We start from the raw sequence: 26,933 nt of genomic DNA on the forward strand, positions 1-26,933 counted from the left end.
TAAGCTAAGGTAAGGCTTTCGCGAACGCGACAATTGCTAAGCATGTAATGACGGGGTAACAGGAGAGCATCACACAAATGGGTAAGTACTTCTTTGAAATATTTCATGCAAGATTTCCTTTACATATTTCATGACAAAAAGAGGGTTGGAAGGGTGTTGGGTGGAGGGTGTGTGCCGCTTGTTATTTCACTTGATAAAACTGGCCAATTTCTGAAGATTTTACAACAGACAACGGTCAGTTGCATCATTCGAAACAACAAGAGAGCAACGTACAATGAGTTAATATAAAACAATGAAGAGATAATATTCATTCAAGAATCCGTTAAAAATAACTGCACCGACTACAAACTGCAATTACAATTATGTCACCCTAATCTTGTTAAATGCACGCCCAAGAATGTCACCCCAAAAAACTATTACCAAGCATGACGCATGATACAACGGGCGGCAAAATAACGATGACTAACCGGCACACATTAGTACGCCAACTCTGGTTTTTTGAAAACTGGTACATTGACCCATCAAACGCGTAGTGCAAGCAGCTGCAAATATCTGTGCATTTTCCACCCCTCACTATTAGAATGCACATCACACACAAAACATTCTTTGTTGAACCGGCGAACAGTGCAGGGCAGTGCAGCGGCTAAAATAGTGCTCGGTGGCAAATGTCCAACCGCATGGCTGTTCTCCATCGTCAGGCCGCGTGCCGTCGGGTCTTGATGTGTGACGCCAGACAGGAAATGATGTTGTGGCGTTGAGCGTTGTGGAAGAGATGCCTTCTGGATCGATACACCATCGTGATACTGGACGATATTCGTATGTTCTTTGAAATGTTCTAGATTTGTGACGGAAACGAACATGTTTACGTTCATGTTCAGCTGTTTATTTGAATGAATGTGTGTTTAAAATATTAATCAACCTTCCAAGCAGTAATTGATACTAGTGTTGACTCATTGCACTTAGGCTGTGCTAAAGTCTGTAATTTTTGTATTAAAATATAAAATTTCTTAGTAATTATTCGTATAGAAATTGCGCTTTTATCATATAAAAAATGTTATCAAAAAGAACATGCATAGGGCATACATACATAAAAACAAATGATTACTGAATGAGCGAAAACAGGGTAAAACAGAACTAAATGTGCTAAATTTATTTAACAAAAATTCATTAGCATAAAAACCGTAATTTGTGGGAATGAATGTGTTTGTACACTTTTAAAATTAATGTAGTGACTGGAATAGATCAGCGCACGCTATCACGCTTTACACCACAAAGCGTTCTGGTGACCCTTTGTATGCCCCCCCCCCGGCAAATCTTGGCCATCATCCGGGGGTTGTAGCCGTCCGCTGTACTGGTGTGCGTGCATACATGCGGCCCCGAAGTGCATGTGGACGCCGACTATACGGTCGGCATGCGTTTCGAGCTCGCGAACGCAGTTTTGTTTTGGTTCTCAACCCGTTCGGTTCGTCTAGTTCTTCGTTCGAGCTCCGGCACCATCTGACACGGTTCAGCTTCCGTGCGCTGGCGTGCTGCAACTTCAGGGAGAATCGCGAAGAATTCCGTATACGTTCGTGTTCGTGTGCGTGTTTTATACATGTGTTGTAAGTGTGCTTTGTGAAGAGATTTAGACGGCCCTTTGCTTTTTCGTTTGATTTAGTTTTGGGTCGGTTTTCTGTTTTTTTTTTCCTCCCTTTGCATTCTCCACGATCATTCTCACTACGAACACTGAACAAGAGAGAAAGAGATCACGGTTATTATTTTGGTTTTTGTTCCCCGAAGCACTTGACACACTTCCCAAAATCGAAAGACATGCGCGATGGTAACAAAAGCACAATTTTTCTGTTTTTTCTACGATTTCAAATCGTAATTAAAGTCCAACCGGAGATGCTCCAGTGCATTTCGATCGAAGGAATCCCCTAGGAAATTTTGATCGAAACAGCAGTTAGATATTTAAATGTCAAACGATCGTTTGAAATAGCGTCAGTAGTAATTACGAGCACAACTTAATACGTATGTTTTATAAGTTAAAAAAAGACCCTGAAAAATGTGACCATCAGCTGTGTTTACCAAGCAAGTTATCGGTTAATTCGTTGTTTTTATTTCTATTTACGTCGGTGTTGTTTTCACTGTCCAGTGAATGTTGGTGAAAGTGTGACACTGTGTAATTGTTTTTACCGTTTATTCTTTCTCAGCAGTTTAAGCATTGTTGTGAGGTGTTGTTTTAGTTGCACTGTAAGGTCTTTATTGTGTAGCTTAAAGTGTGAAGTTAACCACCAAAATAAAGTGATCAACCAGAGCAGATCGTGTTGTTACAACGTTACTGGTTTTATCCCCTATCGTTCAGGTATGTAGCAAGCAAGCATTCACTTTTTAGGATTTTCAAAAAACCTCTCGAATACCTTTCGAATTCAATATTCAATACAGAACAGATAGAATTATATGATCTGATGAATAAATGGCCCTGAATCACCAAAAGGATTTTCCCGCTGTTCCCATCGTGAACGTGTTCTTCAAGCTGGAATTTCAACCGTTTTCTATTCGAAACGATTCAACTGTTGCATTAAAAAACCGATTCTAGATTTATTGAATTTACAACGGTATTCAATAAAAATCCCACCAGCTGCTGTCTATTTATACTGAAGCAGAGTAGGAAGCGATTATAAATCATCCTCAACAACTAAAGTTGAACGACAATCCTGGGTCTCTGTTTCCACCGTAGATTGAATTACAAATGTCATCTCGCAATTTGACCACATGTTACTGCAGGGTTACTCCGTGTGAGCGTTAGTAAAAAGTTAGTATTTTTGTTACTACTTAGTAACAACCAGGAAGAAGAAGCGTGTTTGTGTCTTCTAAGCAAGTGTGACTAGTGTGTGGAAGCTTGATATTAAATCGATAATTTTGCTTGCTTGTGGCAGTTCGGATCCGACCCGGAGAGTCAGCTACCGGTCAGTAGTTTACGTATTTGAAAGTAAAATTGTCTTCCGGCTGTAAAGTTTTGCCCAACAGTGCTGGTCACTTGGTGAAACAACCCTACGCTCCTAAGGTCAGTTACCGCCTCACTAGACAATGGATGGGTACCGTATGGTATAAGTATTACTCCTAGTCTATCACGCCATGTTGAATGTCTCCGGAGGACGTCCGGACCGTGGTGAATGGTGGTTGGTATAGTGATGGTCGCACGGCGTAATGGTTCAGTAAGTTTTGCAAAACAATTTTTGACCAACACTTACGCACAGACTGGCTCACGCGTACTCACACGTTTGTGTGTTTCTCAACGCTAGAACGGTTTAACGCATAAAGAGAATATGTTTTAGGTACTTCAACGCATCCAAATGTTTGCTAACGAATGTTCCCCCCGGCAGGCATCTTGCTGAGCGACACTACTGCAACGAGCGTCATCTTCGCAGTGGACAGTTTAGTTACCGCTACGATGCTGTGCGATGCCGTTGATCAAGCTCCAACCGTTGATCTACGCACGATGCCGTTAGCTTCAATTAGGTATGCGACGACGACCGATGGCGGCCACGAACAAGATCGCTCGCTCGTACGTATCTTCCGTTGCCAACCCGCACGTCTGAAACCGCTCGGCTTCCCGGCATGCGTTTGGCATCGTTTAGATCAACAACCAGATCACCAGTAACCGAGATGTGGTCGTACTTGAGAAGGGTGAGGATCGGTTTGCTTCCTAGCGTCACCGCTAGCTGCTGTTACTCGACGAACCTCGTTTGCCGTCAGCACCGTCAGTTGTCGGAGCTATGGCTCAAGACCGCCTGCTGTGTACGTGTGGAGGACTTTAATATCTTCTTGCCATCCATCGTCCAAAAGCATAGATGTTGAGGTTGCAAGGCCACGAAAACTCAAGCGGCAACGCTTTCGATACCGAGAGATCTCATTCACTGGCTTTTCGACAAAAATGGTGCTTCAGAAGAAGTGACGCTTGACGATGGGCTCGTTCTAGGTGTCCTTGGACACACATTTGGTATGGAAAGGGGGAGAGTGGGGTGGTTTGGGAGGAAAAGAGCAACATTTGTTGAATTAAAACGTTCACCATCATCGTGCTGAACCCCTCACAATCATCACAACAAACGCGCAAAGAATGATTCTCGATATGAATTCCCGTCAAGAGTAAATCCGGCTCGTTTTATTAAAACGAGTTTTGTGCTAGGTTTTTAGTTGGAAAACACAAAAACAACAATCACAACAAGACTAGAAAACTAGAAACTATCTCTCAAATGATTATGATCGTGGCTTTTAGCTTAATTTACCTTCGGCCTCACAGTCACGGTTTTATGCTTCCGACTACTAACCGCCAAGAAGCTAACCGACGTGTGAATCGATTGTGAAATCACAATTAAACTGTCAAGGGCCAAGGTTTTTGAGGTTGCTGCACATGGATTAATGCTGTGTGGAAATGGTGAAACAATAGAATTCTGCAACACTGAAACTACGATGAATGCAATTGAATTAAGGTTATGAGTGGCATTGTGCTGCAAAAAAAGCATTGACTGATCGACTCCGATTAAAAAGGTATTTCGGTTGTCTGATTCTTCTTTCAATGTAAATCAGCAAGTAAAACAGCTAAACAATGCTTGCTGATGGAAAGCATGTTACTCTGCTGCGATGCGCAATGTTCCGCTGTGTCTTGTGCGTATACGCCTGAAGGTAGGCAAACAAATTCGTTACAAGCTTACGGAGTTACATGTTTATAAACTAAAAAAGGGATAAAATAATTCCTTTCAATTGCTTGAGAACTTACTACAACACTTACTACATCACAACATCCAAACATGGACTCACAATATGGTCATAAACTTACTTACACCATAAATTAACTTGCATTGCATCCAATGTGTAATTGCTTCTACGCTATTTTGCAAAATTATTAACGCTAATGTTTCCTGTCAGTAACCACAAAATGCATTGTAATAATCATTCTTCTACCAAGAGCGTGGAACGGTTGCAAAAACAAAACACCATCAAAGCACTGATTGCACTTCGGCCAATCGGAATGGTGGCACCACGACGAAGCTGCCACAATGCAAAAGCTGCAAGAAAACCACTTCCAGAAACCGAGCCGAATTAAATACAAATGGTAGATGAAATGGATTTCTCTTTTTTTTACACTGTTTTGTTTCTTCTTTTTGCTGCTCACCAAAACCGAAAGGAAATGGTTGCAGCAAACGGCAATGAGGTCGTGGATCGTGTCATTGGGCTTAATTTCGGCGATGCATTTCTGCACCATCCGGTAAATGGTGGGTGTGCAGCCACAGTGCATTGTTAAGCAAAAGCTCGATTGACAAACCCTGCTACTTCCGTTTTGTGTGTTCCGACCACCAAACAAAGGTTGTGATGGCTACGCTATCATACATCTTGTTCCACCCAGCCCGAACCCGATTGTGCCATCGCAAAAGTCACGCGATCTAATTCGATGCAATCCGGTACCTACGGTACGACCAGAATTGGTGGAATTGATGCATAACACGGTGTAATTTGGTGGATGTACATAGCAATTAAAACATCATACCTTCGTGATGGGTTTTTGCAATTCGAAATCAACATTTGCGACATGTGTTTTTTTTCCGGTGTTTGCTCGTTTAAAATGGCAGAAACGTTCTATGAGATCGTCGCTTCAATATTACCCCAGAAGTTCTCGAGCAGTTGCTAGTTACAATCAATGCAAGAATGCACGAATCAGAGCGTGAAGGTGTTATTGGATGAATTTTATGCTTACACGTGATGCAGCCGAGCACAGTGCAACCAATCTTGTACGAAGGTGCCTCTGTGTGAATGTTCCATTTTCCCCTTTCAATTTATCTTTCGGCGAGGGTGGTTCTTCTGCATTTCAAATACATCGTTTACATACACCCATGGACAGTCGAACATGGAAGGAAGACATTTGTTATGCATGTTTCGTACACGCATTGGTATAATGGTTTAGGGTACGAATGCAGCGTACACTTGCACTTGCAGTTGCACTTGAAATGGTGCTGGTGAGGTGTAGTGTTGAAGCCATGGTGAAATGATGTACCTGTAAATGGTGTTTGCCAAATGTGATTACCATTTTGGCGTAAGTAGTTCAAGGTTTAATCAATGAATAAATCGTTGCAGTAGCAAAACATGTTCCGAATGAGTTTATATTTAAAAGTTTTAGCTGCTCTTAGTTAAATTATGAAGCATTTTCGCAACATACCTCATGGGATGCCATCAGCACTACCTTAAGCAGTAAGCTTAAGTTTCGTCTGCCTTCATTAACTCATGAACCATTGTCGGTCACGACCTACTTCCTTGGGATGTAAATGCCGCAGTAGCTTGGCGCAATATTTGCCATAAACTTGCATTTTTCACCAGAAATATGAACTCATTAGCAGCAACATGACGAATACGTTTGTAACGGGAGACAAAAAAAAACCTTTATTTACACAGTGCTTCTTTGACAACGGGAAGCTTACGACCCTCGCCAAAAAACAACATTAACCACCTGGCATGAACGGTTTAGCAAACAGGTTTGGTGTTACTGCAGTGGTCGTCTTGCATCGTTGACGCATTTTGATATGAGATGGGAAGAAAGAAAGAAAAAAAAACATGACTGTTGTAGGTCTAATTGTGTCAAAAACTAACAAAAAAAAGTGCGCTTAATGATCTAAGGTTGTGCTTTAGCTAAAAAAAAAGTTTAAGGTTGCGAGAAGCAGATCGTTATTTGTTTCGTGGAACAGAAAAAATGGGATAAATGGAGGAAAAATAGTCTGTTTTTTAATAATAACGCATTTTTATGTGTTTTCTTGTAGGGCTAATGTTTGTTTTAGCTGCGTTTATTTATTTATCTTGCGTAAAGGTCAGAAAAAGAGCTTTGAAGAGGTTTAGTATGATGCAGAGTGAAGAAAAGACAATTGGAAATGAATGCAAAATTGAAACTGATGTAGACGATAATGCATTAGAAGAATGTTTGATATAGTTTATATGTAGATTAAAGATGAGAATAACAACTCTTTTTTGTGAGTCAAGTCTGAGTGTTAGTCGTTATTAGGAGTCAGTTCGTTTAACGACTCATTTCGGAGTCATAAAAAAAACCTGGCATAAATTTCCTAAGGCTATATCCTTAGCTTTTTATTTTGGGAAATTCAGCAAAATTTTTAAATGTGATATATTTTATTGCGAATTTCTTGCAATAAATTTCTTTTCACTCAAATAATGCTTTAAGTAAAAAAAAGAATAGAAAATCAGAAAAAAATTTCAAAAAAAATTCCACTCGAAAATTTCATAAGGCTTACCCCTTACGGTTTTTTGAGTAATTTTGCAAAAAAAAATAAATTGATTTATTTCAATGCCAATTGGCTTAAATAAGTTTCTTTTCACTTAAATAATGGTTTAAATTTAAAAAAGGATTAAAAATTAAAAAAAAAATAAAAACATTCTAAAAATTCGAAAATTTCCTAAGGCTATAGCCTCACTTTTGAAAAAAAATTAAATTGATTTATTTCAATGCCAATTGGCTTAAATACGTTTCTTTTCACTTAAATAATGGTTTAATTTAAAAAAAGGATTAAAAATAAAAATAAAAACATTCTAAAAATTCGAAAATATTCTAAGGCTATAGCCTTAGCTTTCTTTTGAGTAATTTTACAAAATTTTATAAATTGATTTATTTTAATGCCAATTGGTTGAAATAAGTATCTCTTCAGTCAAATAATGCTTTAAATAAAGAAAATAATAAAAATTAATAAAAAATTTCGTTTCGTTTAAACTCGTTTTTGTTTCAACTCATTGTCGTTTCAACTCACGTATTTACTCTTTTTGCAACTCAACTCACCACGGCTACATGCTTACACTCATGAGTGAGTAAATGAAGAAAGAATCACTAAAACTAAGTCACTGACTAAGAGTCAGTGGGAGTTGTACTAGAGAATGGTGGGCTTAAAAAGTAAGAAAATTTGAAGTAAATTACTGTTTCTGGAGATCTCGCTGGGTGAACAGAGAATTGAATTTACTGATGCTTCTTCAGGCAACGATTACTTAGAATTCGATTCGAAAATTGTGAAGACATACACCTGGTTATGACTGAGCAGGGTAATATGTCTCATATGGTACCATGTTTCATCATACGAGCTAACTGAAAGTATTGATAAAGATACGTCTTGATAGTCCATATCAGATATTTGTAGTATTCCTGCAGTGGGAAAAGATCTCGAAGTGGATTATGGAGATCCACGTTTGATGTCTATACGAAGATATTAAACTACAGTAACCAACAAGCTCCTTCTACTGCAGATTTGATACATTTCATAAGGTTATACACCTCACACATTGCAAATATAGTCACAGCTACTGTCGACATTTTACTTTGGGTTGTTTGTAGAAGTATTCTAATGTATGAAGTAACTAAAGCCTTCTATCAGATTCGCAATGTAAATGTGGAGTTCGTGCAAATTTACATATGAAGCTGTGTTTTGCTAGTGGAATAACTAAGCCATGGCAATAAAAGAAAACAAATTCCACCCGACCCGACGCTCCTGTTTGCTTCCGGAAGGTGTACCTAGACACGAAAAAAGTAAACGAACTTCGTTGGAAACCGAGTGTCGATTTGCAACTTGAGTATTGTTTTGTTTGTTCGGTTACACCGGTCTACCGTGCAATATCGTCGTTCGGTGCTAGGCTGGTGCCACATGCCACTATTTGCTGACCAGTTAACTTCAATTAAACCTAACCTGTGGCGCGTGGTAAGGTCGTTTGGCCGGCCAGTGAAAAAACCGCAACCGACTGCCTTCCGCAATGGGCAAGAGCACAACCCTAGCTGCAGCGAGAGTGGTCCACTGGTCCGACTGTCGGTATACCCGGCGGAAGAACAAGTGATTGCTGTTTTGAAGTTTGATGCACGTGCACGCCTGCGTAAGCGCTTATGCGTGTGCGGTGCGTAAAGATCAATAATTAAATGAACATCCGTGTTCGCGTGTAAAACAAAGCAAGAAAAAAAATCGAAGGATAAAATTGTTGTATTCGAGTACGCTCAGCGGTTCACCCAGGCACTCAGGGTAGAACTCTGTGTCCGTTAAGCGGACACTTCAATTACCAAGCACAGACGGAGGTGGTGGGTCGCAAAACGGTACGGCCACCACTTGGTACAAATGTAAGGGTTAGGGTCATAAGGTAACAGGTTAAACGTGTCAACCTGCCTACCTGGGGATCTCAGTCGTTGGAGGGTCTACACACGTTGATTATGGCCGATGTTTGTAATTTACCATCACGGTCTAATCGAAAGTCCACCCCGGACGTATGTTCTAGTTCGCCAGTCGGGAGCTCAATCAATCTTACACTACGATCCACTTCGTACTCGGAGATTTCTTCGCTTGGTGCACGTGCTTATCGGAATGGTGCTTATTAGGAGATTCGTGTTGTTGTTCTGATCCGATGTATGTCCCACGGAGGGTAGTTTGCGTACAAAACCGGCTCAACGAATGCTGGAACTGGAACTTATGACACTGCACAACTTATCTTTCGTACTTCAGTTCGCTAGAATCAACGCAGCTCTGAGTTCTGCTACGTCCTCAACAATGTGGAGGAGTTCAAATTCCAACTGAACTGCCCCTTTTGGAATGGGTTCGGATCGATAAGGAAGTTTCAATGAGCATGGTCCAATATAGTTTGCAAAACATTCTCACGTGTGTTACAATGCTCGGTGGTGTAAACATAGTTCTGCTGATAACGATTCTAGGTGGCATCCCTTAACCTCGTGTTAGGAATTCTAGAAGTCTCCCACCCAGTTGCCTTGATAATGGCAATCGGACAAGGACATGGCGTCATGGGGACCATCAATAGCAATATCATTGACTGTGTGATAGAACTTTGATATATTGAGAGTTTGGAAAGAATTCTCGGCATGTGAATCATTTCTTGGTGATTTGATTTTTTTTTGTCAATAAAATTCTAAGTATACCTTTCTCTTATCAGTAACACTCCTTACATCCCATTACATGTTTACCTTTCCTTTATGACTGCACTACACGGTCACGTTACACGGTGTTCTGAAGAACCATGCCACGTTTAGCCAGCCCCAGCACCAAACACTTAAACATCGCCATCATTCCTACCAATGCTTTCGTGTCTCTGCCAAATCGCTTGTGCCGCTCAAGGTACTTACGTTAGTAGGGTACGGCTGAGTGATGACCAATCGATCGAAACCTTGCCCCTGTTACTGGGCCACCACGCATAACAGCAAACTTGCCCCTGACAATCAACGCATTCAGCTGATGTCTGCACAAAAACCCGAAGATCCGGGTATATGCGTGTCTTTAACAGAGAGAAAGAGAGAGTAGATCACACTCAAACCTAAGTCTAGTGTCGTGTAGGGTCAAACGTCGCCTCATAATCGAAAACAAACACAACTGTTAGCGTATGCTGTAATACTCATTTGTATAAACTAAGGCTCAGGAAAGACGGAACCTAATCTTCTTTGTGCCACATAAGACACACCGCTGGATAGCTGAGGTTTCTTATCAGAATTCTTAACTGCATGTGTTTGTTCGGTGTAATACTCCAGCCAACTTAGAGTGTGAAAGCGATTGTAAATACTATTCGCTTTGTAATGCGATTCTGCCCATCGAACATCATCAAACCGCCGACCTCAAGTGTTGGTTCAAAGTCTACCAGCCTTAGGCCTTACGGGACAGGAAAGTGCATCCAATCGCCTAGCAAATGGCGGGCTTCTTTCTCATTGTTACCCTGCACGATAGTGAGTTTGTCTTCTTCTAAAGCCTCGTTTCTCCTGCAAAACCGAATGCAAAAACCGATCGATTCAGCAAAGCATTGGTGCGGTATTTCTACTGCGATGTATGTAAATGAACAGTCTTTATGGCCCGCTTTATGACTGGCGGAAGTGTATGAATGAAATAGACTCAACTTTGACCCGATTGCAGCCGGCCGACCGATGTTGTCGAATGTATAATTAAGAAAAAAATTTAACCCTTGTGTTTACCGTCGGCCAGCACCGAAATAGAAAGGAAAAGATAAGGAAGATTAGTCACAGTCAACACAACTGTATCATATTGCTTATCGGTGGGCCTGTTGTCGCTTTTTCTAAAAAGCATTTTTATGGTGCCCAATAAAAAAATCGCATATGTGCAAACTGCAACCTTAAAACAGGTGCGAATTAGGCTCAATGAATGCAACGTTTGTTAGTGACGTTTGTTGATTAAGGTTGGTTTGATTTTATCTTTTTGTTTTTGTGTCTGTGTGTGTGTGCGCTACAGTCGAATCGTTTGTAGGACTTAATGAATGCTGTGATGACCTTAAGCATTGTAATTTAATTTCGCAAATATTTGAAAGGTTGTGAAATACTAAATTGAATAATACATTTTACAATAACAACGAAGAATGGATGATTCATGAGTTTACCTATTCCTCGTTTCTCCTATAAAATATTTCTCATAGTAGTTGCGGTGATCTTAGTCATGTTTATAATACTGAATCTTTAAATAATCTCATCTCGCTTATACTAAATAGTTTCTTGAGACTCCTTGCAACAGCTTTTCAATCAAGTCGATCCCATCTTTCAAAACAGCCATCAACGTATCGATCGCTCAGGCGCAATCTTACATCTCGATATGCACCGTATTCCGCACATGCATTACCGGTGACCTTCGATCGATTGTTAGCCATACCTTCTGCCCATAACGTCACGTTCAATTTACGTGGAAATAAAGGGTTCCGCGCGATTTCATGTCAACGCTGCCCTACCTTCCATCTGTCAACTCTATCATGCAAACACACCATCGAAAGCTAACTAATTGAACAATCCAATTCAATTATAAATGGCCAATAAAATGCTAATCGAATCATTCCAGCGCTTTGTCTCCGGCATTCCTGGATCGTAAACTGCGACAATTAGTCACCGTGGGTGATCGTGAACGTCATCGCTGGTGGTGAGCGTACCGTGATAAAAACCGTCTCGATGCCATGTCTCCGTACAATGCGACGATCGCAACACAGCAGCAAACGGCAACGTTGTGTACTAAATAGAAATATCAACCCAGCAAAAACCTCATCGCTGTGCCCGCTGTGTTGGCAGCACATTTGACAAAACAGGGCACCATTTCACGTATCAATTGGGTCACACAACTGGGTGCGATAATTGAACGCCCGTTGGCCGGAACGCAAGCTTGTCAATATCTTAGTGATGGGAGACATTCGTTTGTTAGTACATAATATGATCGAGGGTGTAGTGATTGTTTGTTGTGTGCGCTATCGTACCGAGCGGCCGGACGCCTAGAACTGCGTGATCTTTAAATGGATCGAATGGAACAAAGGCGTAAGACTGTTTAATAACGAATAGTTAGTATAGTGCTAATCGGTTTTGCATTTCATATCGCTCAATTTTCCTAACAATGTGTGTGTGTGTGTGGTTTTGTGATTAACTGCTATCAGTTGCAAATGATGCTTGGTGTGATGTAGATGTACAAGGATGTGACCCGAACAATAAAAAGTGGTACAAAGTAAATGAGAAGCAGCATACAGCAATATACAGCGTGATAAATAGAATACAAAATTGAGCAAACTAAGCTTGGCCAGCAAAGTTTCCTACTTGTACTAAAACTGTTCTAAAGATATCAGATTTGAATTGAGTAATATTACAATTTTTCCTAGCATTGAGGATTAAATAAAAAAGTGTGAAACAGTATGAAATTATCAAGAATTATTACTATACCAACCATTCGTACTAGTGACATGAGCATCAGCAATCCTCATTGGTGACTAGTGTTGGGTCAAGAGCGAAAGAGGTACCTCAATCGCTCCGCTCATCTTATTGTGCGCGCTCCCGCACAGCCCACGGAAAAAAGAGGTAGCTCCGTACGAAGCGCTACACACAGGAGCGATTGTGCGATGCGCTCCCCGGGAGCGAAGTTTCGAACCACAAGGAGCGCTACACACAGGAGCGATTGTGCGATGCGCTCCCATCTGAAAATTTCCTAAAGCCTTAACTTTTTTTTTTAAATTTAGCAAAATTTTAAAAATTGATTTATTATAATGCGAATCGAAAAAAAAGTGAAGTGAAAAGTTTCTTTTCACTCGAATAATGCTTTAAATTAAAAAAAGTATAAAAAATCAGAAAATATTTAAAAAAATTTCAACTCGAAAATTTCATAAGGCTTGCCATTTTTGAGCAATTTTGAAAAATTTAAAAATTTGTTTTATTTTAATGCGAAATTGTTGCAATAAGTTTCTTTTCACTCAAATACTGCTTGAAATTAAAAACAGAACAAAAAATAAAAAAAAATAAAAAAAAATTATAAAAATTTGAAAATTTGATAAGGCTCATTTTTGCACCAAAATTTGCCTATAACTCGGTCGGTATCCAACGGATAGCCAATCATTAACCTGTGGTCGATAGATGGCACCAATGGCTACATTTTCTTCTTGGACGGCCATGCCCTCAGATGTCTGTATGTCTGTATAGATGTCTCAGATGTTTCTATAAATATGCCAATCTCCTAAGACTGTATAGCCTTATGCTTTTTTTTTAAGTAATATTGCAAAATTTATAAATGTGATATATTTTAATGCTGCAATAAGTTTCTTTTCACTCAAATAATGCTTTAAAAGAAGGAAAGAGTAAAAAATTAGAAAAAAATATTTAAAAAATTTCAACTCGAAAATTTCCTAAGACTATAGCTATCGCTCCGGTCATCTTATTGTGCGCGCTACCGCACAGCTCACGGGAAAAAGAGGTAGATGTATCGCAGGAATCGCTCCTGCGTGCAGCGCTCCTTGTGGTGCGAAACTTTGCTCCTGGGAGCGTATCGCACAATCGCTCCTGTGTGCTGCGCTCCGTGTGGAGCTACCTCAAGCGCACCGCACACTTTAGAGAGCGAGAGCGGTGCGCTCCGCTCTTGCAAAAGAGCTACTTGACCCAACACTATTGGTGACCCACTTACCGGTACTTAGAACGTGATGTCTCACGTTTTGCAAATGATAATATACTATCCAGAGGAATTACTTAATCGGTAGCGTAGCTCTCTGCCCTGAACATTAGTGGTAAATAGTATCCTTTGCCTCACTGTTTCATTAGTACACGTGTATTCTCCATCATCTTCCCATCGTGTGAAGCCGGCCATTAGCCAAGGGATCCCGATCGTACGCAATCGTTACAGGGGCTGATAGTGCTCTCGACGAGTGAATAGTTTTTTTCCGTACGTAGGTTGGTATAGGCACGTCTGGCAATTCAAGCGTTTGTTTTTCTTCTTTGCATTTTGAAAGCTAAATCACGTTCATCACCATTTTATGGTATATGGTAAAGATCTCGATAAGGAGAGGGAGAAAGAGGGAGATACTTCGTTGTGTTGAGGTAACGCTCAAGTCACGATTGACACATTTATTGAAGAATTGTTTAGTTATAATGTTATACAAATTTTTCCAATGTATTAAAAAGGGTTTTTTGCTTCTAAAACAGCCTTACTGGTAATGAACGATAGCAATTATTTGTCTAACTATTCATTAATTAATAAGCTCCCCTTCAAGAGAATGTCTAGTGTGGACGGTGAAATAGTTTTTCACTTCGTGACGGTATGTAACGGACATAAAAGTCAAGTTGAGTGTTCGCAACCTTGAACCAGCTCTGCACGGAGGTGTTCGGTGGTCGTCTGACAAACATAAACGTACGCCAATCTCACCCCACACACACACAAAGTGTCACCGCAGCAAACGTTCCAAAGTGCATTCATGCTGCAGCATTAAATTGAAATCTTGAAACATTCTACCAGTGTATCAGCTGCATTCATGCAACCGGTTCGGTGCGCGTTTGAATGCATTTGGTCGTGCACTAACCCAAAACCAACCACACACACATGTTCTAGCAAGCCGATTCTGCAGCAGTTGGAAAATGTTGAAATATGCTCACTTTGGTGTGGTGAGGCTGGTTTAGAAGGCGTTCGACATCTTCCACCTCCCGTAGATGGATTTTCGTTTTCGGATGATCGTTTCGATGCCGAACACCATTAGAGTTTGGTGTGCGCCCTGGAAAAATAGAACGCAAAGCAAGGTAAAAAAAATGGTGTAACGACCTTGTACGAGTAAGTGGTAGTTAACGAGTTTTCGGCTGAAAAACGGAACGTTTCTGAGGCTTAAATAATTTTCTTTTTTTTATGTTTTTTTCTCTCAAAGAAACCATTTTTCGTATTGAAACGGGTTATTCGTATTAAGAAAATGTAGGAACCAGCTTGTGTGGTTGGCATTTATGCAATCTTCTATGTCTTAGGTGACCACCTGCATATTGCTAGCTGCAGTGAATAATGTTTTTTTTGTTTTTCAATCATAAATTCTGCTCAACGACTGTCATTAGGCTGTGTGAAAGGAGCCGGAATCTTATGTTGAAATATTAGAAGCGTTAGTGCACATTTTAGTTACAACAGATGGCGCTGTTTTATTTTAGTACTGGAGTACTACAAATATGCAGTCCTGTTTATGAAGTATACTTTGAAAAAGCGCCATCTGTTAATACTTTCACGACTACTAAAGACAAATGATCTATCTTTATGATTGTGTTTTTTTCAGATATTTGGATTAGAAAATTATTACTGTACTAACATCTGCAGTATATTTTTCCTGTTCATTACTCGCGTTAATTGCACTCTACTAATAATGGATAAAAAATGTTAATTTAGTACAACGATTGATGTTATTCGTTGAGCACCCTTAGCCATAATTAACGATCCGCTAAAGACCATGCGGTGACAACAAAATTGCACACCAGGCTGTTGTTTTTTTTTCCCTTTTTTATTCACTTTACACTTATTCGTCGAAACCCATTGACTGGGTTGTGAAATTGGAAGGTGCGACTGCAACGACATTCTTGGTGACTTAATTCGTATTAAGTACATATTATACAAAGTCGCTCGCATTATTTGAGTATGTATGTTTCATCATTTATTATTAGTCATTCAACGGTCCATTTACCGTGTGCCAACTTCCGGTTCAATCATCCATCGTGTAAAAAGCATGACAAGATGATATAAAGCATGCACCTTCCGTTTAGATTCTCTCACACTAAACGAGAATCGGATAAAATCATTACACACTTCGATTGATGTATGTGGCGGGAATGTCTTAGTTGTTCGTCGCTACTAACGTAACGGTTGCGGTCCATCAGTTCAGCGCCCTGTACGGTGTCTGATCGATGTAGCGCTAGAACCACCGGAACCAGTGCCAATCGCAAGGGTGTGCATAAATAAATGCTTCATTTGCATTCCATCTGCCGCTTCCGAAGCTACTATTGATATTAGCTACCGGGCAGTTTATGAACTTTATGCTGACACTCACGGTGTAATTTACAGTGCGATGGAACAATGTTTAAACATGTCACCGAACAGGAGATTCGTCGCCCATTCGTCGCTCGAATTGACGACATTCGTTGTTGATCTTTGCCCGTCGCGTTCGGTGCAGAATCGTGCCTCGTAAGAAGACGTATTGAAGCACTGAAAAGATGCACCTCATTGACACTCCTGTTTCGAGGTAGTTCGTATGGTTGGTGGGGTTTTTTTTTCTATTTGTTCCTGTGTTGCATTCGCAAAAATCGTGATCGACGTAAATGAATGCGATTACAGTGACGTTTGCACGGAGATACCGTGGCAGATGGTATATCCTTGAGTTTGTGAAATGTAGTGAGAGGTACCTTAAACAATAGACGTACCTTTCACTGTCACGGTTTTATCTGGGATTGTGAGGAATTTCTCTAGGGCGATGGTTATTCCATCATAAATTCCCAGCTTAACATCATTATAAGTTTGTTAGAAATCTTCCATTAAACTAAGATGTATCATCTACAAGTATTTTGTTTGTTTATTACTTAAAGAAGAAATTTGAGTGGTTTTGTTAAAACTTATTTTGTATCACATTTTAAAATTTCAACCTTGGAATAAGCACAGGTTAACGGAGGGTTCAACATTTGGACGGCAACTCCTCAACGAATGTCCTCTTTCGTCGAAACTTCTTTTATTTAAAACCAAAAAAACAAACTCGATGGATAAAAGGTTTCGTTTCAAATTGGTTTAACCTTGAAAAATCCTTAAATTCATTCCATTTCATAGCCTCTCGAAAGAGCGATTAATGGTGCCGCAACATTTGCAAAACAACTTCTTTTTTTTCTAACGAAACTGAAATAGCAAAAAGGAAACCTTACGAGCAATCCCCAAGAATTCTCGCTTATTTATTCTTTGCTTAGCGCAGCTTCATTATTTCAATGGTAGTAATTCGAAAGAAGGAATGATCAAAATAAAGACAAAAAAAAACACACGGCGAGAATTTAAAAAAAAGAACATAACAAAAACAGAATGAGTGATGAGTGTTAATATCAAACCAAAGATTTCAATCTCTCACTCCGTTCGAGTTCGGTCAAGATCAAGGTGAATGTTTGTGGTACAGGCGTCCCCTACTTCTGCTCTGGGCACGCATGAATGCTGTACATATCTCGTCCAGTTAAACCGGTTACCGGGTTGGTAAGTTTTACTGGACATCGGCATCCGATGTTACGTCAAAAAACAACAATTTCGATCCGCGATGTTTTGTTCGGGAGATTGTTTGTTTACGATTTTTTTTTAGCTCTGCCACTTAGCAAAGTATAATATATCTGGAAGCTTTATGTTGCGATCGTTTTAGTGATTTATTTTCCTGTTTCTTTTTATAACTATTTGCAGAAAACAATTGCTAACACCAGGGACATGGATTGATCAAAATTCTCCGAAGCAAGGAGGTTCTCTTTCGTAGCAGTGTGACCCTGTCGGAAGTAATTATTTATTCTTTCCTACACTAAACATCAATCAACATTCGAGCTCGATTGAGAACGGCAGCGAAGAACATTCCCTGGACAAGATTGTCCTACGTACATACGATACAGAAAAGGTTAAAGTTGGATTGGTACGCTAAAGTGCACACTCCAGAACCATCGTGGCTGCAAGATGAAAGACGTCGAGTTTCAAGACATCGAATACGCGGTCAACGTACGCAAAAGTTTCCGTAAGTATCCAACAGCTTCTGCCAATTGTCTCTTGCCCCGGGATGCGCTGCACGCGTGTATTTGCGTCAATGGGCGTGTAGAGTGTACGCAATGGCCAGTGCGTTCTGCTCAGGAAACAGAACCGAGTGCAACACCAGGAAGAGTTGGTGCTGGCCGAGGTTAACCAGTTGTGCGGAACATTAACCTATCCACTGTAATTTTAAATGAATTATTTTTACCCCTTCCCCCTTTTGCTGCCAGTACGGTTCCTTCCCGATGGGTGGAACATGGCGAGAAATCCGGATAATCTCGTCTATCGTTTTAGAACAGAAAGAACGATCTAATGGTAATACAATAATTACTGGCTGTTTTTATTGGTTTTTTGATGTTTAACTAGCTTGTTTATCAAGAAAAATAGCTATTCACTTAAACATCAAAGTACTTAAATAATCGAAACAATATTAAACTGACTCAACGTCTTTCGGGGCTATTGAATAGTTTCCCAATAAATATATAGTTTACATAACAATGTTCTTTAACTTGTCATAGTTTTTTTTCTTCTTAATATAAAATCATACAAAGTACAATAGTCTATTCAATTATAGTGACAGACGTTTTCAACTTGACCCTTGGATTCCATTCAAACATCAGACGTTGGTTTTGACACATTGCCTTCCGGCCACTACATTCGTTAAGCTCTCACAGCTGTCAGACAACACAGTGCGGGTTTGTCCATAACCAAGGTCAACGCAATACGAAAAAGCCACACAAAAATTCCTATCGCAATGAAAAGAAGATTAACCTTTTGAATCTCAACAACGTAACCTCTTCATCGGAGTGAAAAAAATCCGCATCAGACCATGACATACATAACCGTGATAAATGTGGCTAACATTTACCATGAGGATCTATCGTCATGTGTGTCTAATGTTTTTTTTTTGCAACTCTATCAAATACAACATAATTTATTTGTTTGATCATTTAATCGTTAATATTATTTAATTTCTCTCTTTTTTCTCTCGTCTTTCTTCTATTTTGTACGTGTAGTAAGTGAAAGTCACAAACGGACGATCCTCAAAGGTGTCAGTGGTGTTTTCCGGCATGGACAATTAACAGCAATTATGGGTCCCTCCGGGGCTGGCAAAAGTAGTCTACTGAACGCAATCTCCGGCTATCGGTAAGTGATTAAGTGGTAAGAGTTGTAAAACCCTCGACCCCTTAGGGATTTTACCAGAATTATAGCTGCTGGAGGGTGTTTTTTTTTAATAGACTTTAAAGAAGCTTAAGAAACCAGTAAAAGCAATAATTACATTTATCAAAACTGTTGCCTTTATGTACTTAATAACGAACAAACCGTAGAAGCATTGATACGTTAATGCAATTGCATGAAGTGGACATAGTTAAGTTCTCGAACTTGCACAACAACTTGAAAAGTTTAACCTTTATACGTAACAATGTCATGCCAGGGTACAACTTTTCCATTCAACTGCATATTTATTCACCCTTGAAGTTTTCTGAAAAGCACAACAAAGAATTATTCCAGTGCCTGATGGAGATAGGGAATTTATTCACACTGACATCAGAATACTTTTCATGAGAATTATCTCTCGCTTAATGGCTCTTAGCAGAAGGGTTCCGTATGCCTTTTCCACTTTGAGTAGCAAAACAATCGCACATTTGTGTCTAATGGTACTTTGCTGACACGTTTTTACGATTTGACGAGAGGCTTCACTATTCTCAACTAGGTCAAACTTTGACTTTGTATTTAAGATCACTGTGGGTTGATTGAAAATGTACATAACAGAGAGTTGAGAGTTGTTTCATTAAAAATTCTGATAGAATGATCGGAATTATACTTATACTATTCTTTGTTAATATACAAGCAAGCAAGTGAAAAAGTTCCCTAAGATTATAGAAATTATACTCCATTGCATTATAAATATGCTTTCCCTGTATTAGGATAGGGTTTTCGTTAAGTTAGCTCTTTTTCGTGGGTTCACTGGCCTGCTTGGCAATTTCAGAACCGGTTGCGCATAATTTAATTGCCGTGCAGTGGCAGAAAGCCAAGTACGATCCCCTTTACATAATCATTACCTTCATGCAGTGTCGACTGGTAATCATTTTCGTTTTCAATATTTTCAATTTCTTCTGGTTCTGGAAAATATTACGTAAAACAAACTATCTTTTAAGGTAAAAACTAATAAATATTAATTACTTTTAAAGTAATTAAATATTCATTATTATTGGAGATATTCATTAATATTATTATTGGAGAAATGATTAACAAGATTTGTTTTGTAATTAATATAACTAAAAGGAATAAACCTTCCTTTTAGCAAATTATTATCTGAAGACGAATGAATCTTAACCTTCTAATGCTTTAGAATTATCAGTCCGACATTGATGATCTTCACGGTAATTAAATTATGTTTTAGTACAATTATCACCTCATAAACCAATTATCGTCCATCGGTTGCATTGCTGCAGCATCATGCGCACCGTCATCGTTTACTATCTTCTATAATTAATTCACCCACAATCGCACCGCTCAGCAGTGGCAGCTACACCTTCCTTGGCGTACGAACGCATGCGAATGCAAAAGCAGGCCATTGACCGGATCGGTAGCGATCGCGTGCGCAAGATCGCCCCAGAAGTAAATGCAACATCATACAATGGCTTCCACGCCGAAGTAGCAGACCCGACAGGGTCGCCCGAACGACTTCTTCACCAACCATATTCCACTACCACCTTTTTTAAACGGCGGTGTATGTACCGAGTACGGTTCCCTTATGAAATCCAACCCCCGAATGCCTGCATTCGGTTCGTCAACGTTCTCGAAGCTCCCCGAGCTATGTTGCACGTTACCGACAATTATTCACCGGATCAATAAAGATTCTGCTTGCGGCTTACCGATGGCCAACGGAACCGCCCCACGTGCATAAATATGAGGTAATTTATGCTGACAAAACACCACCCGTCTCTAAGCTCGAATGGTACGGGAAAGGTATGGGGCTGGAGCCATAATCAATAAACCCACACCCTGTCTGGTGGACAATTAACGATCATTGTTTGTTTTGCGTCGGATCGCTTATGAGACGCGAATTAACGGCTCAATCGTACCCATTGTTCGACTTTGACACACTGCCGATTCCTTGATGTCAATCACTAATCGTTTACTTCACGCGGAGAGCCATTTTTATAGCTCTGTCACCCATCAATGCTGGCCTGCACGTGCCTGCATTTGCAGTTTCCCTTTTTTGTGACTTTCGATTTCACTAACCTCAAAGGGTACCTCGGGGCGGTTGAGTTGACACATTGGGCATTATTGTTTAATGATACATTTGCACATTGAGTGAACCGAACTGCATGATAAATGCGATCGCCATTACGCCGACCTTGTGGCAAGTGCGAAACTATTTTTCTTTTGCATCTGCGTTTTTTTTTCTATCATTGTAAATAATGACACGGTTGCGGTGCATGATCTGGTGATCACCGTGCGTGTGTGTGTGTGTGTGTGTGTGTGTGTGCAGGCAATGTAAGTTTGCATGTGTCATTTGATGAAAACCCGGCTTAACTCGGCACCAGTGTGCAGGAGATGTGCAACGAGACGGAACCGGAGCAGTTTGTCATTATCGCAATCGTAGACAATCGAATAAACTGTGGCTGAGGTTTTGTCCCATACGCGGCTATTATGAGACGGTAGACATTTACATCTTTTTTACACCATGTCGGATAACTAATGGTTGGCTATTTGTCATTTCGGCGGTTGGGGAAATAATTCTTTATGCTTTATGCATCCGCTAATTGTCCCTGCACGGTCGGGTGGCATTTGATCGTAATGTGCTTCAGCGTGGGGGGAAATAAATAGAGCTGTCTGTGGAATATTTTGTTTTCCATTTTAGCAACAATCTTCAGACTAATAACTCTTCATTGTCGACGTTTTGTTACGAGACCGCTTTGCAAAATCCGAAACATGAATATCCCTAACTTGAAAGTCTAAGTGGTGTTAATCCTCACAACAAGCAATTGCATACTTGCAGGCGCTATAAGCACTAACATCTGGAAGAGTTATTATTTAAGCCACGTTTAGCTGTCCTGCGTTAAAATTCAAAATTTCCATTCTAATTGCATACATTTCGGCGTCATTGCTGGAACAACTTCTCCATAATAGTTTCATATTATGACGTTTTGATAAAGCTTAAAAATATAATAATGAAACAACAACATGTTGGCTTTATTCAAACAGCTGACATCCTTTCCCATGCAACAGCAAGTGACCTGAACAGAGCATGTTTGAAACGTTCCCTTTTCTTCACCTTCACCTAACTTTATTGCTCGTTGATTTTGTGCTTTACAATGTGGCTGAATGTTTAATTAATTTCGCCCTGATTAAAACAATTAACTAGGTTAAAGAATCGATTGTTCACTCGGTGTCGTTCTTGTGCCATTTGGCACACGTCGCAATCGATCTGGGTTAGTCAAACGTCATCCGGGAGGGCACGCTCCGTTGCAATTTGCTTTCACTTATTTGGTGCTTTCTGTTTCGTTTTCTTTTGTTTTTTTTACGATTACAGAAAATCGGGCGTTCAGGGTACGGTACATCTGAACAAGAAGGCATCCTGCTACATCACACAGGAGGATCATCACCAACCGATGCTGACGGTGGAAGAGTTGATGGGGATCGCGTGCAAGCTAAAAATTAAGGACCAGTCCGACTGTCAGGAAACGATCACCGAAGTACTGTCCAGCTTGAACCTTAACCATCGGCGCAATGTAACGGCCGAGCGACTGAGTGGTGGCGAACGGAAACGGCTCTCGATCGCATTGGAGATGGTTGCCAATCCGTCCGTCTTTTTCTTGGACGAGCCGACGAGCGGGTTGGATGAGGTAACGGCAGCAAACTGCGTGCGATTACTGCGAGATTTGGCCCGTCAAGATCGGACAGTGGTCTGCACGATCCATCAGCCTTCGGCGAGTATTTTCGCGCTGTTCGATCACATTTACGTGATTGCTCGGGGAGAGTGCGTGTACCAGGGTAATCCAAAGGCGCTCGTTCCATTCCTGGCTCACCTGAACATCGAATGTCCACGGCACTACAATCCAGCTGACTTTAGTAAGCGTGGATAGAGATTATTCGTGGATTTGTCTATTTACTGTTTTTTAAATCTATTTTTAGTTATTGAAATCTGTGATAGTGACACCCAGGAACTCATTCCAACACTTGCCAACGCGATGCAGAACGGGAAATCCATATGCTCGGAACATCAGCAAGCCGGAGCAATTGGAGCCGGTGGTACTGCATCCGGACCGACCTCGATCTCCTCCGACCACGAGCCATCCTCGCTCGAGCCGGTCAGTGAGTTTGTGCTGAAACCGACTGTCACCTCCATGATACTGGACCGGCAAGGACCGCACGTTAGTACGCTTGTGCAGAAGATGAAACAGATCACACGCTTCTTTCACAACCGGCATGCCGTGTCCGGGTTCGTACAGTTTTGGGTGCTGTTTCGATTGATGTGGACCAAAATCATTCGTAACCGGACGGTGCTCTGGATTCAGCTGATACATCACATAGCGTGTGGAATTTTCATTGGTAAGTTCAACTATAGCGCCGTTTTGTAAAGTTGTTTAAAGCGACTAATTGCCTACATTTAGGCGTACGCAACAAAAAACAAACAGTACCCCTACAAGTATGCAATTTGTACAATCCAAATCTAAATCAGTCATATTCGTGCCTATTAGTAATCATATGTTCTAATTTTAGGTTTAATATTTTTGAATGCCGCCAACGACGGAGCACGCATGTTCGATCACCTGAAGTTCTGTCTCGGAGTGTGCTTCTTCTTTTGCTATACACAAGTTATGGTTCCAATTTTAAGCTGTAAGTATAAGCTTTTCCTGCTCCTGTGGAAGTCTTTTTCTAACGTATTGATCCACTTCTAACGACATTTTCATACATTCGATCAGATCCACGTGAGGTAAAGTTGGTAAAGAAGGAATGCTTCAATCGCTGGTATGGTCTATTTCCTTACTATCTTGCCCTGACATTATCGCGGCTGCCCGTACAGCTACTGCTCAATATTGTGTTCACCATGCTGGTCTACTGGCTGTCCGGTTTGCCACCAGAGTTCTTCCGCTACTGTTTGTTCGCGCTCGTCGGCATCATTGTATCGCTGTGTGCGGAAGGATTCGGTCTCATGATCGGTGCCACTTTCAATGTGATGGTAAGCCACAGCCACCTAATTGTGTTCCTAAATGGATTGACGGGGTAATAATTTTCCTTTCGTTTCAGAACGGTTCCGCCATTGGTCCGCTAACGATTGCGCCCTTCCTTGGGCTGGCCATTTATGGGTTCGACTTTGCGCCCCAAATCCCCATGCTGATGCAATGGCTAATGCGCGTATCATTCATCCGTGGCGGTGTCGTGTCCGTCGTGCTGGTTGTGTTCGGTTACAATCGGGCCCGACTAGAGTGCAACGAGATGTACTGCCACTTTGACGATCCAAAGGTTCTGCTGCATTACGTGCGCATCGATAACACCACACTGTTGTTCGAGCTAAGCATTCTGATCTCGATGACGCTCTTCTATCGGTTGGTGTGTTACCTGAGCCTCCGGAGACGTTTCTACAAGTAGAAGAGGAAAACTTTAAGGGGAAAACCAAGGGAAAACGACACTCCTCACGGTGCCTTCGCATGAACCCACTGATGTTAAACAATTATGTGATCCTGTCGATGCCGCTTGTTCGTATCGAGAGTTTTGTTTTTAGTGTAGCAACGTATCTTCTCATGTATAGACGGGGGCATGTTCTTCTTAAAATTTGATATCTATTTCGGTTTTTAGAATGACTACAAACACTGACAATAACGTATAACAAGACTTGATCTTCAGTTCCATGTGGGGTAGAATAAGACTTTTTTTAAATTTTCATAGATCTTACTACCCATAGGGAAGGGCTTTTACAAGACAAGAATCCAAAGTACTAATGACAGGATAGGGTCTCTCTGGATGGGTGACGTTGTGAGTTATCTCTGTATTGGGTGGAATGTTTAATGCCACAAAAGAAAAACAGTGAATCAGCTACCGGTACAGAATGTAATGCATCACAACATTTCCATTAGCTTGCTAGAGGATAAAGGAGTTCTATTAAATTTAGAAGTAGAAGCCGAGGTTCTGCGGTCCTGCATAGGTAGTGTTTGTTTTATTTCAGTTAGGCTTAAGCTGTGCAAGTATACAGACTTACCATTTGAATGTATTGTTAAGCAGTGGATGGTAAGGTTAAACAACAACACACAACTAGTGATGATATTTTTTTTACAAGGAAAACGAAGAAAAACAAATTGTACTTACAAAAATTGAGACACAAATAAATGATTGATTGGTCACTTTTTCGACTGTTAGAATTTAGTTGAATGATTGTCGGGAGTTTTAAATTATAATTTTTATAACGTAGTGCCTTTCTGCCTGACATTATAATGCAAAACACTTGTTGCTTTTTCATAATTTTATTTAACGTTCGTTTTCTTATTCTACATAAAGATCTGCTTGTAGCGCACAGCTTTTAGTAGCTAAAACATGTCTGTTATAAGACTGTTTTAACTGTTTTGTAATACAAAAATAAATTTGATCGCTAATTTGAAATGAAACGGAACGTTGGGGTTGAAACTTTACGCGAAAGGTTTCGTTGAAATATTTCATGAAAACGCTTGCTTTTAAAAAGACAGTTATACAATGCATTGAGTGCAGTTTGAGTGTCCAATACGAAACTGTGCGAGAACGCATGGTGATTTATTGTTTAATTCTTGTTTTGTTTGGTATACTTCTGCTGTGGCAACAATTATTTTATAATTATTTTTAACTCCATAATTTAATGGAACAAGTATAATATATTTTACATTTTTATGGGAATGCTTCAAGAGTATAGGGATAGTTTAGTTGTTTAAAATCACATTAAAGTGTGACAATTACAGACAAATCGTGTCGAGGAAAATGTGTTTAAGAAATATAAATTGTCTGTACGAGAGTGGTTGCCCTCTCGAATGATTTAGTTTGCAATCTCTCCATCGTTTGTAAACAGCAACATCGAGAGTGAAACGGTACAATGCACTCATTAGTTGATGCAATTCAATGTGCTTTGCTTGAGCAGGCATCGTTCGTTCAAACTAAACACAAGTTTTTAATTGAACCCATAAAGAATGGACCATAACCGGGTGCGATCAGAGTGCAGAATGTAAGCAATTTATTTACCGTTAATTGTGCAACGAAAGGAAGAGCAGCACGGGCAAAGGATGCATTTCTTCTTAGATCACCCACTTACTGCTTCATTAGCAAAGGACAAAGTAAGAAAAAAACGATGCAGCAAAACCACCGTACAGGATCAGTCTATAAACCAAACCCATCAACGGATGGCCATTTGCAGCGAAATAATACGAATGCGATCATTTTTCCCACCGCAACGATCGTAGCCAAATGGATCTGTCAGCCAAAAACATCGTTGCCGTCCATTTGGCAGCGTTCGTTGCGTTCGTTGATTTTTGCTTCCTTTTGGTTCTGGACCAACGCCAATGTGACTAAAATATTTTTAAAGCTGCCGTGCATTACACATCCTCCCTTGCTGCTTCGTTCATGCTTTTGGGAACGGTCGACTAATCCTTCCGATCGACGGTGCAAGTGTTAGAATCACGTTTCCCTTCTACCTATTTGCCGATGGGTTTTGCCAAAATTATTATTACCATCTGTCGTGACAGCATCAGCACCTGGGCCGATGTAAGCCGAGTGGTGGATTGTTTTGAATGAAGATCGCTCCTTCAGGCAACAACTCATTCAGGATGCTTTCGTACGCGATCATATCCTCAATATTTGATTGACTTATCGGGCCAAAATAATCAATGTTTGTATGTTTCCAAACAGAAGGTACAGTTTAATTAACACGGCAAACCGTACCATCAAGACACATTC

The 26,933-nt window shown here is 40.4% G+C and overlaps 1 protein-coding gene across 4 annotated transcripts; it reads left to right on the forward strand.

The window, feature by feature from the left end:
• Nucleotides 1-1,408: 1,408 nt before the first annotated feature.
• Nucleotides 1,409-25,382, forward strand: LOC125770169 (ATP-binding cassette subfamily G member 4). 4 transcript variants are annotated; one of them, XM_049439519.1, is made up of 9 exons: nucleotides 1,409-1,601; nucleotides 2,193-2,344; nucleotides 17,679-17,997; nucleotides 19,025-19,154; nucleotides 22,552-23,090; nucleotides 23,154-23,570; nucleotides 23,742-23,858; nucleotides 23,945-24,201; nucleotides 24,270-25,382. In XM_049439519.1, exons 3-9 carry the CDS (start codon nucleotides 17,940-17,942, stop codon nucleotides 24,609-24,611), a joined length of 1,860 nt encoding a protein of 619 aa, XP_049295476.1. In that variant the 5' UTR covers nucleotides 1,409-1,601; nucleotides 2,193-2,344; nucleotides 17,679-17,939; the 3' UTR covers nucleotides 24,612-25,382. The 4 variants fall into 4 exon arrangements, with proteins under 4 accessions (XP_049295476.1, XP_049295477.1, XP_049295479.1 ...); XM_049439520.1 differs by having other exon boundaries at nucleotides 2,196-2,344; XM_049439522.1 differs by lacking the exon at nucleotides 2,193-2,344.
• Nucleotides 25,383-26,933: the final 1,551 nt, after the last annotated feature.

This window comes from Anopheles funestus, chromosome 3RL, assembly GCF_943734845.2.
Source record: "Anopheles funestus chromosome 3RL, idAnoFuneDA-416_04, whole genome shotgun sequence".
Classification (NCBI taxonomy): domain Eukaryota; kingdom Metazoa; phylum Arthropoda; class Insecta; order Diptera; family Culicidae; genus Anopheles; species Anopheles funestus.

Bases quoted from the DNA above. Each gene is read 5' to 3' on its own strand.
- LOC125770169 (XM_049439519.1), top strand. From the start codon at position 17,940: ATGAAAGACGTCGAGTTTCAAGACATCGAATACGCGGTCAACGTACGC. The intron at 23,571-23,741 runs GTAAGTTCAACT...TTCTAATTTTAG, and splicing joins AGCGTGTGGAATTTTCATTG to GTTTAATATTTTTGAATGCC. The intron at 24,202-24,269 runs GTAAGCCACAGC...CTTTCGTTTCAG, and splicing joins GTGCCACTTTCAATGTGATG to AACGGTTCCGCCATTGGTCC.